Source organism: Symphodus melops (genome assembly GCF_947650265.1).
Source record: "Symphodus melops genome assembly, chromosome: 13".
NCBI lineage: Eukaryota > Metazoa > Chordata > Actinopteri > Labriformes > Labridae > Symphodus > Symphodus melops.
The window spans coordinates 21,439,821-21,459,440 of NC_136703.1; the positions used below are offsets into that span (position 1 = coordinate 21,439,821).

Consider the following 19,620-nt stretch of genomic DNA (forward strand, 5'->3'; position numbering starts at 1 on the left):
GAACTGAGAAGTGTTTCCTTGCACAGTGGTTGAGAAGAACATCTCTCTTTATGTGCGGAAAAAGGAACTCATAATATTTAAATAGATGAGGTGACCTCAAGAATAGCTCCAGAAGCTGTTTTGAGTTCACAGTCTTTTTCAAAAAGCAGTCGGATCTTTATCCTTAATGTGATATTTAAACATCAGTCAAAATCACGTTATGGATTTAACATTACTCACGTTCTTAACAGAAACTAATACAACTTATCTGTGCTTCGGAGTGGTAGGAGTGTGTGTGCTGCATCGTGTCACGCTGAGCTCTCTGGAGGTTTGAATCCATTAAAGCTGTGGTTTATTCCCAATGGATGGAAGACACCACTGTTTGTTTTCCACTGTGACCTATATGCTATCAAAGTGTCCTGACCTATATCACAGCCTAACATGGTGGTGGGAACATCAACAATCTCACCTGCCATAAAACATGTTCATACTTTTTATACACAGTATAGAGTATATATTAAAAAGATTGACAAATAATCTAGGACTGTCAACATTTAAAAAAAGTTAAATATTTGAGGAGGCTCACATGTCAATTTATGCTTTTCTGAGATTTCCCCCCCAGCAATGTTCATGTTTCAAAATATTTTCTCATGTTGTATTGATTTCTTTATTAGAACCAGTGGTTATATTCCCTTAAACAGTTTGACATAGTTTCATTAAATGAAAAAAAAATAAGGGAGTTTGTTCCCCCTCTCAGTCTGTCGAGTGGCAAGAAATGGACACACAGCCGATCGGACGGACAGACAACTACTTGAAAAACAGCAGGTCCATAGCATGCCTAAAGGTAGAGCAAGGCCCAGAGTTGTCACCACTTGACATGCAGCAGAGTAAAACATGATTGAAACAAAGCCTCCTGTTTTCTTAAAATCACTATCTGCACATCCACACAAAACTGAAAGGAAAATCCAAGAAGAGAGAGAGAAAGAGATAAAAAAGAGTCAGAGAAGTGCCTGTTAAGTGTTGCAGTGACATCATCATTCATAAGCATTTTGTTAGTTTGAGATATACTCTGCTCTAAAATCTGAGCTTCTCAGTCCACCTGTGGCTCCAGTCGGCAGCCTTCATGCAAGCAGGCATCAAGCAACAGTGATGGAGAAGGAGGGAGGGTGGTTGAAGGGGTGGGAGAGACAGAGAGCCAAAAGAGAAAATGAGAGTGAGCGTGAGAGAAAGAAGGAAGGAGAGAAAGCGAGGGCTGAGACTTCAAGAGGGGGATAATTGTTTTAATAAATAGAAAGAGAATGACAGAACAAGGGAGAGATGAGAAGGAGAAAGAGGCATAAGAAATGAAAGGAGAGAAAGGAGAGAGAGAGAGGCACGAACTGAGTTGCTGAGGCTGCACTCACCCGCTTGAACAGTCTATGGTCCATCAAGGGGCTTGGCATAAACAGCAAAACAATACCAGACAGCTATTAGCACACAGTAGGCACTGTGAGGGAGGGGGCGAGGACAGGTGGGGAACCAAATACAGTGAGGGGAAGGAGGGGTGGAGCTTAGGTGTTGGAGACATTTCTGACCACCCAATTTTTGTCCAACAAAAATGCAATTCAGACACACAACAGGAGTAAAAGGATAAGTGAGACTTGGACAAGAGTGTGAAACGAAGTAGTTGTTACTTTCTACTAAATTATTAGCTCATGAAACGTCACTTTTTTAGAGCGCCTGCATTAAATATAAAGCTTTATCCCCCATATGTAGATTAAAGTGAGTACATTTAAATGAGTATGTCATGTGTATGTGTATTAGGGCTGTGATAAAAAACAAACAAACATTGTAATACATATTGTCATGTTCTCCTTGCAAATACATGTATCGACTTTACAGAATCAATATGGCTGCCCTATAGGTGCAGTTCACAATAACACCATAGCCACAGCTCTGGGATTAACACTTTTGAATGTATTTCTAGGCTCTCTGATACCCAGTCCAAATGTGCATGTGTTTAAAAGTGTGTATATTCAATGAGTGTGATGTGTGCGTGTGTATGAGTCAGCGTTTGGGTTTACCTGTGGCGGCAGCGACGTAGGAACCTCATGATCTTCCTGGCAGCCTGATCCTGCCTCTTTGTGAGCAGACTACCTCTGTAAAACAACCGAAAGACATGACAGTCTTCATTTTCTAAAGCAACACTGGTAATCATTCTCTTACTGTGAATGTAACTATCCTTTATCCTTTGGTGGTCTTTATATATAGATTAGTCATAAAAATGTAGAATCTGTACATTGGGGTTTAGATTTTCAGCATGGTAATGACAACAGAAGAACTTATATGGACAAAAAAACGTCACCTTTTATGGAAAAGGAAGTCTTGCCAGGAAGTCATTTAGCCCTAACCACTGGCTGCACTAAAGTCACGGACAAATGTGTTACCAGAGGCAAATATCTGAGACTGTGAGACAATGATTGATGATGATTGCTGAGGGGTTACAAGATTAATCTTGCAGTCATATCTCTGGAATAATTTGGAATCAATTTTAGAGATTAAAAATCGCAGAGTGAAGCCACATACTCGTCACTTGTTAAAGTTCTGAATACAGATTCCAGTCCTGTTCCTGTGTGTGTTTTTCTACCTTTTTGGGACAAATAAATGGAGTGAAAAAAAGGAACTGATTAGATAGATTATGAAGGTTGGAGGTAACAACATTCACACTGAGGTTATTTGTTTGTTATTTGTATTTGAAAACCATATATAGTTGTACTGGGGTAATAACAAATGCTTCCCTTCAAACAAATCACATCTGCCCTTCATAGAAATTAGTTTCAACCTTTAACATCTCAATAGCACAGTGGCTTTACACCTTTTCTGCCAAGCCCCCCCTCCGCCATACAAATCAACCTACATCGCCATACACTTAACACAATGTCAGTCACGCTCTTTGCTAACACATTTCTAGATGTTTCTACCTGGGAGCTGCAACAAGTAGAGGAAAGCAACTTCAGTGTAACAAAAAACTAAAAAAAAACCTGACGCGCCACTTTCAAAGAGGATGCAATGAAAGTGATATGACACTTCCAAATTTGTGACGTGTGTTAAATTTATTTTCAGCATCACATTTACCAGGAACTCCTCTCACAGACTTTGCGAGCAGTGAAAAGTGTTGTGCATTGTTATTGTTAAGTCTTGCCGGATCCCCCGTCATAACTCCGGTCCCCCCTCTAGGGGTCCCTGGCCCCACTTTGGGAATCACTGCCATAGTGCATCGTCTTTGTGTATTTAGGTTTAACTACACACTCAATTGTTCATACGTATTCTTCATGCTTGTGCAGTTTGAATCTTGCGTACTTCTCCATTCTTGTCACATTCCTTGAGTCAGTTATTCCAGTAATTGGCCGTATATGGCCGGTTGCCTACCTCAGTTTGTGCTGCACCAGGGCAGCAGCAGCCCCGCGGTGGTGGGGCTTCAGTCTGCCAAACTCCTTGTAGCTGCGGTAGTATTGCTGAATGAGCACGGCAGCCCTCCTGCTCTGCTGGAACTTCTTCTGCTCGTGGTAACTGCGGAATTTACTCTGGATAAGGATGGCGGCCTGCGTCATCTTCTTATAAAGTGCATACTGTGCCAAAAAGAACAAACCAATGTGTGAAAACTTTATTTGCTAAGTGATACGGCTTCACACTGTAGATGAGAAAACCAAGCCAGCATTTGGCTCTGAATTCAACAGCTGGTAGTAAGAGACATTTACCTTCAAGGCTATCCATGTTAGCTTGTAAACAGAAACAGAGAAAGGTTGTGAATGATGCACTAACATACTCCTACATTCTCAAAAACTTAATAATGAAACCTCGGCTTAAAAAAAGACTAAGATATATTGTGTTTTCATGTCAGCAAAACCTCAATGTGTTGGTGATGCCTACCTGTTTGTATTTCTTGTAGCAACGTTGAATAACGGCAGCAGCTACTTCCTGTTGCTCTCGAACCGGCCGTCCCTGTTGGGGTAGAGTGGGACAGATCAGGGGTCAGTTGAACCTTTGTTTTGCCACATTGGAAATTAGTGGCTCTGTCAAATGCCCCTGGATCTCCTGGATCTCCTGGTGAACCTGGCAAATGTCCAACGCTGGTAAACTGGCTCCAAGTGAGACTGTTGTCCGCTTTAGCATCGGCTGGCAGACAGACATAACAGATGACTGGGGACGACAGCAAACATTTCGTAATATGAAAACTCATTAAAAGTCACTTTGGGGTGGAGAGCGAGTGGAGGAATGGGATAGGGCAAGGGGAAAGGACTGGTGTATTTAGAGCTAGTTAAAAACAGGCAGCAGCAGGCTCCATACAGCTTACTAAAAATACAGATAAAGAGACAAATAGAGAGGAAGACAACATAAGCTTGATTTAATCTAACTGCAGCAGGGATAAAGGGGACAGTGCAGTCGTTCCTCTAAGCAAGGCCATGCTCTGCTCAAGGCAGCTTCCCATGCTGAAACCACAGGGACGTATTTTGAAATATTGTTGTTTTGTTGTTATGTGTATATGAGCACAGGAACAGAGAATAAGACACAGGTAGATTTAGAAAATGACAAGAACAGTGTATCCCCAGACAAAAAAGTAATCATAAACAGTCTTACACTCCCAAAATCAGAGCTCCATATCTTGGAACCAAATGAAGTGATCCCTTAAAAAAACAGGTTTATGATACCAGTATTAAACTTCCAACCCTGTGACTGCAGGCTGCAGTGCACACAGCATTTGGCACCTGAGCGTCAGGCCTGTACCTTGTACTTGCGGAAGGCAGTTTGGACTAGGCGGGCAGCTTCATACAGCTCTCTCTGCTCAGGATCTGACAGAGTCAGCTGGGCCAGGTCTCGCTCCACCTTGCTGTTGGAGGCATTGATGAACTCACTCCAGTCAGCTGGAGATGGGAGAGTAGACCTCTCCAAGGGGCCTTCCCTCAGCGGAGACCCCCCAGGACTGAGGCTGGGGTTGGATGATGGAGTCAGAGGTTCATTATACAGAGATCTAAGGAAAGAAGAAGAGAGAAATATTAACTTTCTTTCAACCCCTGATCTTCATACATGTGTCTGTGTATTAAAGCAATAGGTTGAAAATGTGAAAGCTTTAAATCAGTACATTTTATATTTACATTCTTTTTATGTTCTTTGGTACAGTTGTAGTCAACACACTAAAATATTTACCTTTCTATATTGTGTGCTAATTTTGAATCCAAAATCAAACAATATATAGTACTTGCAACCGAGGGTTTATTTTTCTACTTAATGCAAATGGGAAACTGTGGCAGTCACCCTGAGCCAACGGCTGAAAAGTAAAAACAACCAGCAGTTTTTTAACACAAACATCCTATTGGATTACAATATCAAAAAATCCAAAGTGATTAATATCCTATATTCAATATTGTTATCAATGTTAAAATGCCATTTTAAAATTCTTGGTGTGTGTAGAAGTGGCCTTTGCAACAATACTGAGTTGCAAAGGATAAAAAAGGCGGATACCTTATGCAGTACAGGAAACACATGCTGCACAAAAAGCCACTTGTGCTGTACCATACAGACATCTGCTCTGCCTGCTCCAAAGTGCTGCTCACCGTAGGTGTATAATGCTTGGCAGCTGCTCCACATCTCCCAGGTAGTTGGCCAGCCAGTTCATGGTGTTGCTGACCCCTGACGTGTCTAATGGCGCAGAGTCTGCAGCACTGAAGTTCTCCCTTTTGATTCTGTCTGGCGTTGCCTCAATAATGTGCTCCGCCAGAGTCATCATGTTTACCTGTTTGTTTGGACATAGAAGGAAGAGTGATAAGAGGACACAAACTCTCAATGTTAAACATTAAATACAGGCTAACTTTTCTATTGACTGTACATGATTCAGACATGCACACTGGGCTGCCCGTTTAGCCCTGTGAAAAATGTTGGCTTAAAGGCCAGTGGAGAGGCTAATAATGACAAGAGTGATCAGGTTGGAGGCTAACATTTCTAATCCGGCACTTCATCTGTTGAAGGAGTAGTTAGACTGAGATGGATGACTGGAAGGATCCCTTGGCTATGGAAGTGGATCAATAGAGAGAGTTTATTATGCAGTGATGGTCATCGACAGAGTGCCAGGTTGGCCTGGTGAATGCTGCCTACCCAGCGCAGGAGGCGGACATTAAAGAAGTGGCATGGTACTGTAGGGTTGTATTTAAGTCTTAAATTACCAGGCTGTTGTCACTGGTGACAGTTTAATTCTCATGTATGCTTTTTCACATGTGGTGATAATAAATCACACTCTGAAAATATCTATTAAAACTAATATGCATACACCAAATGCATTACATGTTACACAACTTATTTACATCTTCAAAAGAAAAAAATCTTCAAAGGCAACAATCACTCTGGATTATTTTAACTTGTGTTTTCTTCCCATGAGTCATGCTGTACGTTATGATACACAATTTCTGCGATGCAAGCGTCTGAACCAAAAGCAAAAGGTTTTAGGTCATATTTTTAAACTTTCATCTTTGGCTGTAACAGGATCTAAGTTTGCATCTTTAGCTGACAGAGGACGCAGCTGGGTTTTGCTTTTCTCACCTGCAAGTCATCCATCTGTGTGAGACAGTCCTGGTTCTCCAGATCTTCCCGATAGGATAACAGTTCTGCATCAGCCATTTCTCTGTCAGCCATCACCAGCATGCCGAGCTGTTCCCTCTGTCGTATCCGGTTGACCAGTTTTTCCTTCCCCAAGCTGCTGCTTCCACTGACCCCCAGCGCCTTCCTCCCCAAGCCACTGCTGGAGAAACTCTCTCTGGAGCTCCATCTGGTCGTCCCCGTACTGCTTCCTGTAGACAGACTCTTGTCTGAGCTCAAGCCCTCTGAGGACAGGCTCTTGGGGCTAGAGGACAGCTTGTGGAGCTGTTGCTGCTCCAGGCTCAGAGGAACAGACATGGCCTTGTCGGGCCGAGTCTGAAACAGTTCTGGGTTGGGTTTGTGTTTTTTAGCTAGCGGGAGATCTCTTTGGCCCTCTGTGCTGTAGTAGTTGGACGGTTCTGACCTTGGCCGTCTCAAATCTGCAAGAAGCACAATATGTAACAATTATCATCAGAATGTCTAATTTTTCTCCAAGTGTGGATTAAAAGATTGACATAAATAATAAAGTTTACTGGCCTGGATTGAGGCTTGTGGTGCTGGATGTGGTTGTAGTTGTTGCAGGACCTCCTTTCTTGCCGCTGGGTGCTTGGGTGTTATTTGCCCAGCTGACCATCCAGCTGTCTGTGGTGGGTGTGTCGGGGGCTGGGGAGAACGACATGCGGGTTGTGGGTGGTAAAGGGGCCGGTGGCTGCTGCTCTTCTCTTTGTAGCTGCTCCAGACATTCGGCCAGTTTGGTATGGCCACGAGAACGGGCAATCGAGAGAGGTAATCGGCCCAGAGAATCTGGGATAGCAAGTGCACGCCTGTCCCATTTATACAGGACCACCGCTGCCTCCAGGTGACCCAGCGCACATGCCCACATCTGGGTGGCAGACAGATGAAAAACAGAGTTATAAACAGCCACTAAGATAAAGTTCTTTGTGGTGCACTATACTATTTTAGGACAGACAAAAAAAAGTTTCATGGGATCTTATGTCTGTCTTCACTGCTAAAGACCTCTACAAACCACACAGGCTAGGACATGATAACTTCAGCTCTCTTACCAAAGGTGTGCAGGAGAAGTGATCTACGTTTAGAGGGTCCACTTCTAACTCCAAATCAATACTATCAGCGTGCTTGGTGCTGTACAGAAGAGAGAAAACAATTAGCGTCTCACAGCTATTTACTGTTAGGGCACACTAATTACAAACCAAAGCCCCATTATAGGGCATGTCAAGTATTTTGCACTCACCGCCACTTGATGAGTGTCTGGATGAGGGTGGCATAGCCCTGGCCTGCAGCCAGGTGAAGGAGCGTCATGCCTCGGAAGGTCTTGGAGTGGATTAAATGTTTGGATTTGGCCCAACAAGCTCTGCTCATCATCTTCTCACAGACCACCACAACACGGCTCTCGAAGGAGCTGCTGGCCTGCAACTGGCCCGATACACACTCACATACCCAAAAGAGGAAAGCGTTAATTGTTGTTCTAAATCCCTCTTAACATCAACAAACACTTAATTGTGTTCAGCGTCAATCAACAGAAAAAAAGAAATCACGACGCTTGATTAGTTCTGTCACATGTGCAGTGATACACAGACAACAAATGAGCAACGTGATGTGGCTTTTACCTGTGACTGGCTGTTGTTGCCTCCCCCTCCACCTCCTCCGGCGCCTCCTCCTCCTCCTCCCCCTGTTCCTCCCCCACCTCCGCCACTCCCTGCACCGCTCTGCTGCTGGTGGCTGGCCATCTCCGCCATCCTTCTCTCCATCTGCTCCAAGCGCTCCAGGATAGACATTCTGAACTGGTTATCTGGGATGATAGTGGGACACAGAGGGAACACATCAGCACACAAGGAACATCCAGTGTGCAGAAAGAATGCCTGTCTTTGCTATTACTTGCACAAACAACCTTGTGTTCTGACAAGACAAATTATTCCACAGAATGCACCACAAGGTGCACCAAGGATGTTGCTCTGAGGCACAGATTTTTAGGGCTTGACTTATTGAGGCGCTCATTTTTTAGGAACAAATTAAAAGCCTATTCCTGTGATACTGCAAAGCCGATATCAAGTTAATATCCTACTTTCAGATGTGACACCGAGCCCTTACAATCATTATAAATCTCCCCATAATGTGAATGAAAACAATAGCATCAATCATTAACTTCATCAAAAACAATTGGCTTTACTAAAATTACCTCTAAAGCCCCATCAATCATTTGCTAATGGTTGCCATCACTAAACTCCTGCCTCCATCCCTCCTGCAGCACTCCAACACAGCCCCAGCAGTCTTCTACAGGTTGAATGATCAGCCAATGAGTGGGGACCTGTTAAATGTGTCCACCCTTTCACAAAGGGCTTCAGTCATGCTCCAAGGGGGGATGTACAGCTGAAGGACCTCTCCAGCTGATTAAGTACATACTATTATGGCCAATGAGTCACAGTCTGCCCCTATTCCATGTGCCTGTATGGTAGGAGGACTAAGAAGCTGTGAGTACACAATCAATCATAACTTACACCTCTCCACAGTCCTTGATAAAGTCAGTGTTTCCATACATTAAGATGAATGGAGGTGTATAAGACCTCGGAGCATTACATGCTGTTTTGGAGGCAAATGTTGTTTTTGTTACACCATGACAGTAAGAGTAGTTTCAGGAGGTGTTATGCACTGATTGAGAAATCATGAGTTCTTTTTCTTCATTAACTGAACAAGCTGGCTGAGAAAATGTAAAAAGGCGAGAATCTATGCTACAGACAAGGTCCAAAAATGTCATACAACAAATCATACAACACTAATGTAGGATGGATGCCAGTGGAAGGAAGGAAGGGGAAATACAGTACATTGGCCCGTTGAAGTCCAAGGGCTAAGGTGAGTCCAATTAGCTAAAGAGCATATTAATCACTGATCACTTTAACTACTAGAGAAACTGCATTCGAGTTGCTGATATCAAGACCTCCAAACACAAAAAAACACTGCAATTCAAACCTGTTGCAATAAGTTGATGGAAGATTATGAAACAAAACTGCTTTTAACCCCCTAAAAACACTCGTCTCTCAAAACACGTGAGAGAAACACACACACATAAAACCATACACGCAAAGTATGCCGTGTGCAGACAGTGAAATGGGATGGGCACAGGGAGCCCACTGCAGCAGGGAGTATAGAAGACTGCATTAGCATTCCCCATTTAGCCACTATGAGGCCGTTTCTGTGGCAACCTGCTGCCGAGCGGTAACTAGGCGACAGGAACATGGCTGTGTCTGTATGGTCTGCCTGCGTGCTATTGGCTTATTGATGAAGGGGAGGAGAAGGACTCCAGGAAAAAGAAAAGAAAAGAAAAACAGAGCGACAAAGAAATACAATGAAAAAAATAGAGACCATAAATCTTCTGTCTTGGGCTTTTGTGTACTTGGCCTACTCTCATTTTACGGTGTTGACGCCGCAGGTAGGGACCAAATGACTCTAAGTGGGGAGTCTTCACAGCACGACCTGGTGACATTTGTGCTTTACGGTAGCTTGGCAGTCATGGCTCTCCATGGAGAGCAACTGTCACAGTAAGACCTCCTGTAAGCCACAGGAAAAGAGGTCAAGTAAGAGCTATCACTGGACAGAAAAACATAATGTCACAGGCTGCTAAATTACAGCTCTCAGTGACATGGTGCACTGTGAATAATGGACTTAGTGGACAGCACTAAGGTCTCTGACTTCTATCCCCGTCTACATGGGCCTGCTGTCGGATCAACAGTGTGTTTGCAGGATCCATCTTTAACTGTATCAACACTCTGACTTGTGAAAACGGGCGAGGTGAAGACTTGGGAGCTCGTTCAAGACCGAGTCCAGAGTCAGAGGTTTGAGATAGGTCACAGCACTACAACCTGACTCTGTACAAGGATATGCTCCCCGACTCTTTTGGCTGAGAAGGGGGGAAAGACTTAGACAGAGGGATGGATATAGAGAGAGAGAGAGAGAGCGAGAGAGAGAGAGAGAGAGAGGATAGTTAGCGGTAGGCTGACATGTCTTTGTTCAGACCCAGTGCTGCAGTGTGCTGCAGTGCAGATGATGTCATCTCCACCTGCTGCCTGCTGCTCCAAATGCGATACACGTCCACTGCAGAGGGAGGATGGGGGGGGGGGGGGGAGACGAGTGGGAGGGCAGAGGGAGGATACGTGGAAGGGGAGCAGCCAAACAGAACTGCAATAAGGCAGTGACGCTGCAGACGCCCTCCCACTTTTCTGGTTTACTCCCTTGTGACAGTGTGTGGCGGCAGTCGTGGTCACTCTCACAGGTAGAGGAGACTGTGACATGCCATTTAATGAAAAACATGGGCACAAAATGAGGTAGAAGACTTTTTTTTTTTTTTATTGCAAAACCTAGATGGCAGTTGATTTGACTATTTAAGTATAAACGTCTCACTGTCATGACAAAAAATGTCTTCAAAGCCAGACCAAGTCAAGTTTGGACAAACTTCCATCTTACTAAATTCTGGTAAGGCTTACACCATGGAGTGCTCGGCATCTTGTGACACTTAATTCATGAAGGGAAGCTGAAGCCAAATAATAAGTGAAGTACTTTGTTTTTTAAATCTAATAGATAAAGTGGAACATGCCTTTATTACTGGTCAATACCATAACACAGTGAATGCTCAATAATGACCTGACTTGTCTCCATTTAAAAGTGAGAGGAAACCTTTCCCTTCTGAGTCTGGATGGGAAAACACCTTGCTTCTGTCCTTTTAATAAAGCAACAGTTGGCCCAGCTATAAAGGGAACTCTACACATCAGGACTGTGAAATAACACCTAATTATACTCTGCTACAAGAGGACTTGAACTTTTATGACCTATAACCCAAATGAGTAATTTTGTCACTCGCTGTGGGGCCGACGCTCATTAGAATAAATGACTGGTGTTGTGATGGGACACAGCAGGTACTGGCCCAGGACCTGGTCCCTTATACTGATGAAGAAAATGGGCCCCATGTGGAAGACACTTCTGCAAAAGAGCCATAGCACACGCGCTGCAGTAAACTTACTATATGATGAGACTAGAGTCTGTTCTCTGTATGGACAGTAGTGCGCCTTAGTTTGTGAAATATTATTATGGCACTTCATTTAGGTTGCCATGATACCAGGATTTTAAACTTTGATAGCTGTATTGATACCACAACAAAAAATTAGTGCATCCATTATTGGGTATTTTTTGTTTTGCATAACCAAAAATTGCAAGCAAACTCCTACAAACGGTTGAAATTGTACAAATATGAAACGTTGCCAGTGTATTTGTACCATACACTGTCTGTCCCTATGCATCCCTATGAGATGCCAAAAGGATTTCAGAAATGTCAGAATTTGTGGCTCTGTGATTTTGAATGGACCACCGCTTCCATCTCTTTCTCTCAGGAGCTCTGGGTTCAAATGTGACTGGAGCTTCGGTTCTTCTCGATATGCTTATTCTGCAGTGACGGACATGCATGTCCAGCAAAGCACAGGATCTATAAGATGTGTATAGGATTTTAACAACATCTCAGCCAGGTCATGTGTGATGTGTCTCCTCATGGGACAGGCTTATATACAGACAGAGGAAGGAAGGAAGGAGGGACAGGGCTGTTTATTGATACCCAGCAGAGCGCAATGGGAGAGAGAGAACAGGCTGAAGGGAGGAAGAGGACAGCAGGGGCAATCACAGGTAGATAAAGGCCAAGGGTGAAAAGAGATGAGAAGGCAGGAGTTGGATTATTAACACAAGGAACTTCCAACAAAGTGTGGAGTGACATCTTTCATCCTCACTGCTCAACCTCTTCTTGCATTCATGCCAATCAAGTTTAGCGCTGGAGCTCATTAGCTCTCTGCAGACAGTCAACTGTACATGCAAGTCAGCCATGAGAGCGGAGGGCAACCTCCCTCTGGGTCTGTGTGTCAGCTGACTGACAGGGGCTGGTATTTGTGACCGAGCAGGGGAAGGGGCCAGGCCATCTGGCAGCAGCCCTCGCAGCTGGAACACATGGTGGACTGTTGATCAAAGACCATCTTTACTTCGAATGACTGGTTGTGACTTTCTTCTGCCTATTTTCCCCCTTTTTTTATTCTTGTGTTGAGCAGAGTGCTGCCACAAGAGCTAAACTTATCGCACAGTAACATTGTCTGTATCAGAGATAGCTTTCTTTAACCTAATTTGTTATGCTCAGCATGTATCCATCCATCTGCTATACGACTTACCCTGTTCAGGGTCGCGAGGGGGTGGGACAAGAGGAAAAGGTTCACCCTGGATGGTGTGTCAATCAATCCCAAGGCTAGCATAATGAACATGACATAATGGATTCACATTCAAACTTGAGTAATAAGACTTTTAAATACATCTAACCACTAAGACTTTTGACTTGGAAAAAAACCCTCTCAGATCCAAGGAGAACTCAGGCTAAAAAAGAAGAAGAAAAAAAGGCTCCTCCAGATTACAAAGATAATAATGTATTTGCCACGCCAATGATTCCAAAGACATCATTTCTGTTTCTCTCTGAAGATGATTATGTTCTGTGTATTTGTGGACAAATGATTGAACATCTTTTCTGGTTTTGCAAACAACAATTTACAACGATTGCAAACTCAACACAACAGCAGAAGTCTTCAAAACACAAGACTTTCAGCTTAGGAGTCAACTTTTTGGATTTTAGGACCCAGCACTCCAGTTGAGACAACCAGAAGAATGCACCAATATACTACAATAGGAACACGTGGAAAATGCACTATTAAGAGGCAATGTGTGCAGTTGGACAAATCTAACTCAGAGCTTTATCCACAGAGACTATATTAGAAAGCATGTACAACAGTTTAATAACCAAAAACAAAGGTCACGATGCTTGAATGATACTTTGTTCTGTTTTAAAGGTAAAGAAGCTCTTAACCTATTGGCATTTGTCCAGCTATATAGGTCAATATGAAAACAGTCTGAATGCTGAATAGATACATTGTGTCACATTGAAGGTAAAATGCCAAGAGTGCACACCATGGGGATTTACTGTCACTTGCTATCACACTAATAGAGTGATACAGTATTGGCTTTTTGTCTTGGAGAGCAGGGTGGTTAGATTATTTTCTGTAGATGCTCAATTGATACAGTAACGAGCACATATCATTAGCCTCATATATGCATAAATAAGTATATACTGGCCAACATGCCAGCTGCAGGCAGGAATGCAAATAGACATGAGTGAAGAAATTATACCAAAGATGAATCAATCTGATATGAAATAACAGAAGCCCAAGGGACAGGACGTCTCCACAGCTTTCCATTAATAGTAAGACAACTCGGTTAGACTAAACACATTCTCAGGATTCTGAGCCAGTTAAGCATTAATCACAATCTTCAAACGTTAATATCATATTCTAGTCTTTGGCACATATTAAACATCTATCTTTGGGTTCACTGTAGCAACAAATGTGATTTACATTGAGAACCAGCAGCAAAGTGGGCAGATGTTTAAACTTTGATCTCAATTTGTGATTAAATACTTGATTTGAGATTCTGTCTACTTTAACTTGGTCTTGTGACAACTCATAAGAGGGATATAATAACAGAGGGATACAAGTGCACAGTCTGACCAGGGACTACACTTGAGTTTGAAGAGCAAATTAGCAGACTGGTCCAAAAAAAAAAAAAGCAAGCTAACTTTCAATATGACATTAAGAAGCACTTTCCCTGGATTGTTTCATAACTACCATGTACAATTATAAAGCCAAAAAAAATACAGTACGGAAATAAATGATTACCATGTACAATTTTAAAGTACAAAAGACAGAAATAAATGATTACCATGTAACAGCAGATGGTAATCATTTATTTCTGTCTTTTGGCAGATGGGAATCTGACAGCATAGATGTGAACAGTATCATGAATATTTTAAATGAAAGCTTAGACAGAGTTTGACCGATGCATAACCTGAAGAAACACTAATGCAACCCACAAACTTTAACTCTGAAGCTCATAAAAACAATAACTTGATAGGGCCTCCATAAACTACAAATAAGCTGTATGAGGTCAGAATTTATCACATGACTAAGTTTGCTTTATGTCTACCCTGTTTATCGTGGCGTGGAATACACTTTAAAATAGTTAACTATAAGTTTAAATAAATTAAGCACCACCAAAATAAGAAAACCTAAAAACTATCCAAAGCTTTGGAATTGTGAAATAGAAGTCAACAAAAGTAAAGTTATTTTATGTGAGGTCACTCCTCATTAATTGTGAAACATAAACAGCAAACATGAGGCAAACTCCTTCTCAGTAACTGGTTCTCTTTAAATGGTTCTGTCTCTTTAAAACCTCTTGTCTGGTGTTACCTATATCAGCTTAAGGTGTAAGCGCCTCACCACTGATGTTACTAGTACTACTATTTTCACTTTGCACACTTCTACTTTGAATGCTACTGGTTAGAGTAAAAACCTTTAGATCAAGATTAAGCAAAAATACAGTTTTTTATATGACCACAATAAAAGGACTTGTAAACTAAAGGACTTTCCTCAACCAATGCCAATGATCTCTAGATATAACAAATATATAAAAAACCTGATCATATACTTATCTATGTATTCAAGCAACTGCAATAAGCACAAAACCAAGTACTATTATTTACATGGTTACTTTTTGCATGAAGATAAAACAGCTTGAAGTGCTGCCAAACAACAAAAGAAAACTCGTCTGTATTCAAGTGGACACAAAGCAGCCACATGCTACAGTGACTACATATGACTCACACCTCTGTTCATGGGTTCATTCAGAAGCAAGGTGGTGATTCATGCAACTTTTTCAAACGATATTAAACAAGACTCTGAGACCTTGTTCTGATGTGTGGTTTACTTTTATGAGACTCCAATATGGGAAATTTATTTCTTTATACAAATCTGAATATAGGAAAACTTCAAAGACGAGCAACAGGTACATACAGCCAATTCTGATATTCTCTCTCTTTTTAACAGTATGCAGTTGCAAGGGATAACCAAAGAAAAGTTTGGAAACTAAATGGGGTGAAAATCAAGTCGCTGTTCACAGATCTGTGGTGCTGAAACGCTCAGAGGCAGCAGCAGCACACGTACACTATAGGATAACGGTAACAACGTTTTGTTTTATTTCTCCTCATAATCGTGACGTTAGACCATGTTGTTGATATGGTCAAAATCTGACACTGAGAAAACTCAACTGTGACAAAACAGCACGAGATGATTTGACCGACAACGAGCAGCACGAGGAGCACGAGGAGCACTCAGTGATGCGACAACCCCTCTGCGCTATAGCAACATAGCATACTTTGAACAACACGTGAAACAGCTCGAGCAGCTGGACATTTTAGGAAACCAGCTGCAGACACTGTAACGACATAATTCAACTTAAAAGTAAACTGTAAAAGTCGTGAATCCTTGACTTGTTAAAGCCTGGGTTCGCTAAAACTATAAAGTCTTTGAAAACTGAGCACTAGAAACACTCAGCTATTGAAAGCTTTGCAAATGATTGGAAAGCTGAATATGTTTGGAGCTTCTGCTGTATCCATCTGAAAGCTTCTTGAGGACTCTTGTCGTGAGTCAGGAGTTAGCTGGGCTACTTTTAATGTCAACGCTCTGCAATGAGGCAGAGTCACATGAAATACTGGAGAAATGATGTTAAAAAAAATCAAAAAATGTTAAACTTTGCTGAACGGATACACATTAAGTCAGAATGTGGTGAGCTAAAAGAAACGTCAAACTCCAACTTCTTAAAACACACGAGAAGCGCACAGAAATAATAAAATAAAAATGAAAGCAGCCCAAACACAACACAAACACCAAACAGCACAGCACTACAGCCATAGGTTAAACTTAACACTGCTAACCTTCTATTTTATTTTCCATTGGAAGAGTCCACCTCAAAGCCACAAAAAAAATGCTGCCCCTTTTGTGTTTTAAGAGACGCAGGTGTCATTCACTGGCATCCTGACCCCATGAAGTCCAACCAAAGAAAGCACTCAAATTGCAGTTTAGTCTCCTCAGTCTGACGGTCAGACTACTGCATGATGTGAGACGGAGAAACAAGAAAAAAAAATACAAGTCCTTATTATAGCCTGAATCTCAATCTCAACACAGCACTCGTCAACAATGGAACAAAGTGAGAGAAGAGAGCGACGTGAGGAGAGAGAGAGAGAGAGAGCGAGAGAGAGAGAGAGAGAGAGAGAGAGAGAGAGAGAGAGAGAGAGAGAGAGAGAGAGAGAGAGAGAGAGAGGAAGACCACTCACTACTCTTCTTCCTCTAATAGCCCCCTCCTCCTCCTCTCCACTTGTTTCACCTCACACACATGCACACTTTTCCTTGTGTTTCTAGTAGTCGCTGCTCCCCCAGCAGCCTGCAGTAAAATGACAAAACACGGCTGCTAGGAGACGTAGTGCGCACGTGCCGCCGGTAAACAGACGCCCTAATTCCCGTTTGCCGCCTTCTGCTCACGTCGTTTTCTTGTTCCTTAAACTTCGACCCCCCATGTTGTTATAATTGCCGCTTTTGCAAGTAATACTTCTAATTAAAACTATTGTTAGCGATATAGATGCCCGACGCATAGTTCATTCGGTTGAAATTTCGCCTGCACGGATCCAGTCTCTCCCACAGCGGAGAAAGTCAGTGTAACCGTAAAACACACAAAACTCGCGTGCTCCCAGTCCTAGCTGACGTCTGAAAACTAAATCTTTGTCTGTTTGCGGTAGTTTACCATGTTTACCCAAACACGCCCACTCCTCCGCTCCTGCATTGTGTGTCTGCTGTTTGTCACGCCGGTGGAGTCAGACTCAGTCAGCGCTACGGTCTCTTCTCTCCACTGACAGTCTTTTCTGACGCTATGCAGGGCTGTTATTTTGGCAGACCCCCAGCGAACCCTCTCGGATCGGGTCGTGGGGATCAGAGCTAAAAGGGGGCTTATTGGGGGGGCGGACGAGGAGAGTTCTGCAGCTCCGGCAGCTTTTTCTGTCCTGCCCATGGCTCCGTACCTGCAGTGCTGCAGAGAAAAGCGCCCCTTCCCCCACTCTGCATTATGACAAATCAAGGCAGGCAGGCAGCTGTGCCATTAGCACATCATAGCACAGCGAGTCTTCCGTGGGAGAACAAACTCGCATAACCGTATAGCTCACCGCTGCAGACTTTATGTTGCACGTATGGCACGTAATGTCAGCAGTGTGCAGTTAATCAGGTGACTAAGTATAGGAGGTAAGTAGCTACCTGTAGTCTGTACAGTCATGTTAGGTGTCATAAATCTAGGCACATTAGTCTTTTAAAAGTGGTGAGCTAAGGAAAGCTATCATTATGAGTCAGATGTGCATCACCTCTTTCTTTCCTGTTGTGCTTTAAGACTCTGGACATAATCGATTAAATACATCCTGCCCTACTTCTGAAAACAGTTACATCTACGATTTTTTTCAGAGTATGCTGTATATTGGATTTTCTGTGATCAAAGGGGTTAAATAAAGTCAAACCTACATTCCCGAGATAAAAGTCTTTAAAGGCTTCTGTTTTAATCCACAGTTTGAAGTCGCTGTCCGTAGTGCTGTGGTCCTGAATTTGGTCGTGCTATCGAGAATGTGTGCTATAAGTTAACTTAAATGTTATACAGTAAAATATTTTTCCTTTTCAATCCTTGGGATATGACTAACCCTCTCCTGTCAGTGTCACACAAAGGTAAAGGTGCACACAAAAGTCACCTAGTCACCATAACATAAAATATCACATGACGTCTCTGTTAAATGAGTTTTATGTAATAGTTGATTTTAAGATTGGCCTTTTCCTGTTGTAGGAACAACATATCCTATATCAGGAGCTGAATAGCTGGATGTCGATTATAAATTGCCCTCGAATATGAGGGAAAATCCCTGTTTTATTGTCATCTTCCTTACATAACAAACGGCTGCTTGCTTTAAAACACAACAGTGAAAGAAAGGAGGTAAGGGGTTAAAATAAGTAAGGTAATAGGGTGGGCTGTGTTCTCCCTGAGACAGTCAGCTCCTCCTTAACTGGTTCTGTGAATGGGCCAGTGAGGCAGTAGGGTATGAATGGCGGAGGGATCCACTGGTACTGCTGTGGATGGGAGCCGCCAGCGCTCGATTACTCATTCCCACTCCCTCAAGGGCCGTCTGCAATGCAGCTGTCCTGCGAGCCTGTGCTTCGCCGTGCCCTACTTTATCCTGTCAATGCTCAAGCACTGCAGCAATGCTTCCAGAGAAGCACACACTCATATACACAAAGACACACACACACAATCACTTACATACTCATTACATTCTGGTGAACATGCCTACCGTAGGTCTAATGACTCACTTGTTTTGAATCTAAACCGAATGGAAATTTGCCAACCCTGCAGCATCTTTTGTTGTGGAGGACCTCTACAGTTTGGATCTACAAAAGCTTTTTTTTTTTTTTAACTGTAAGGGAGGACACAAAGCAATTTTACCATAAACCACAAATACCCCTGCCAAAATCTTTCACAGATGCTTGCCTCATGCAAAACACAATTACTCTCAGGATTCTCGGAAGAATAATACAATTAGGCTTTCTTTCAATAAGATGACTTTAAAAAAAGCTCAAATGTGGATCATTTAAGGGAATGCATTTAATATATATATCCCAACATTTCTGAAAGATATATGATTTTCTATCAAACTCGTCTGTATTCAACTCCGGAGCTATAATGTAGGAAAAAAAGACTTAAATTCAGTCGCATGACTTTATCTGAACAATTAAAAACAAGTAATGTTGGTATACTTCTCTGACCTTTCCCTCTGCAGGCTCACCAACAGGGCTACATCAGAACAGCAGACGGATCTCTATCTCTGCTGAGGCCAACTTATTATCCTTTCACTCAATGAATGTGTTTCCATAAAGGGTGCTGGGTAATTGTTTCAGGGGTTGCTTCAAACATTACAATGACCTTCCAGAATCGCTTTCCCCACACTTGTTCATCTTAGAATAAGAGCTAAAAATAATTGTTTCTTTCAGCAAATACCTAGCCTTAACAAAACAAATGTAACTTTTGAATATCTCT

The 19,620-nt window shown here is 42.5% G+C and overlaps 1 protein-coding gene across 1 annotated transcript in view; it reads right to left on the reverse strand.

The window, feature by feature from the left end:
- camta1a (calmodulin binding transcription activator 1a) overlaps positions 1–19,620 on the reverse strand; it is a 292,114-nt gene that overhangs the window by 4,968 nt on the left and 267,526 nt on the right. The window contains 12 exon segments of the mRNA XM_079360272.1: positions 1,383–1,413; positions 2,043–2,117; positions 3,388–3,587; positions 3,717–3,737; positions 3,889–3,960; positions 4,744–4,987; positions 5,571–5,749; positions 6,550–7,025; positions 7,123–7,468; positions 7,650–7,728; positions 7,838–8,034; positions 8,214–8,395. Of these exon segments, the coding sequence (XP_079216398.1) occupies positions 1,383–1,413; positions 2,043–2,117; positions 3,388–3,587; positions 3,717–3,737; positions 3,889–3,960; positions 4,744–4,987; positions 5,571–5,749; positions 6,550–7,025; positions 7,123–7,468; positions 7,650–7,728; positions 7,838–8,034; positions 8,214–8,395 (2,102 nt within the window).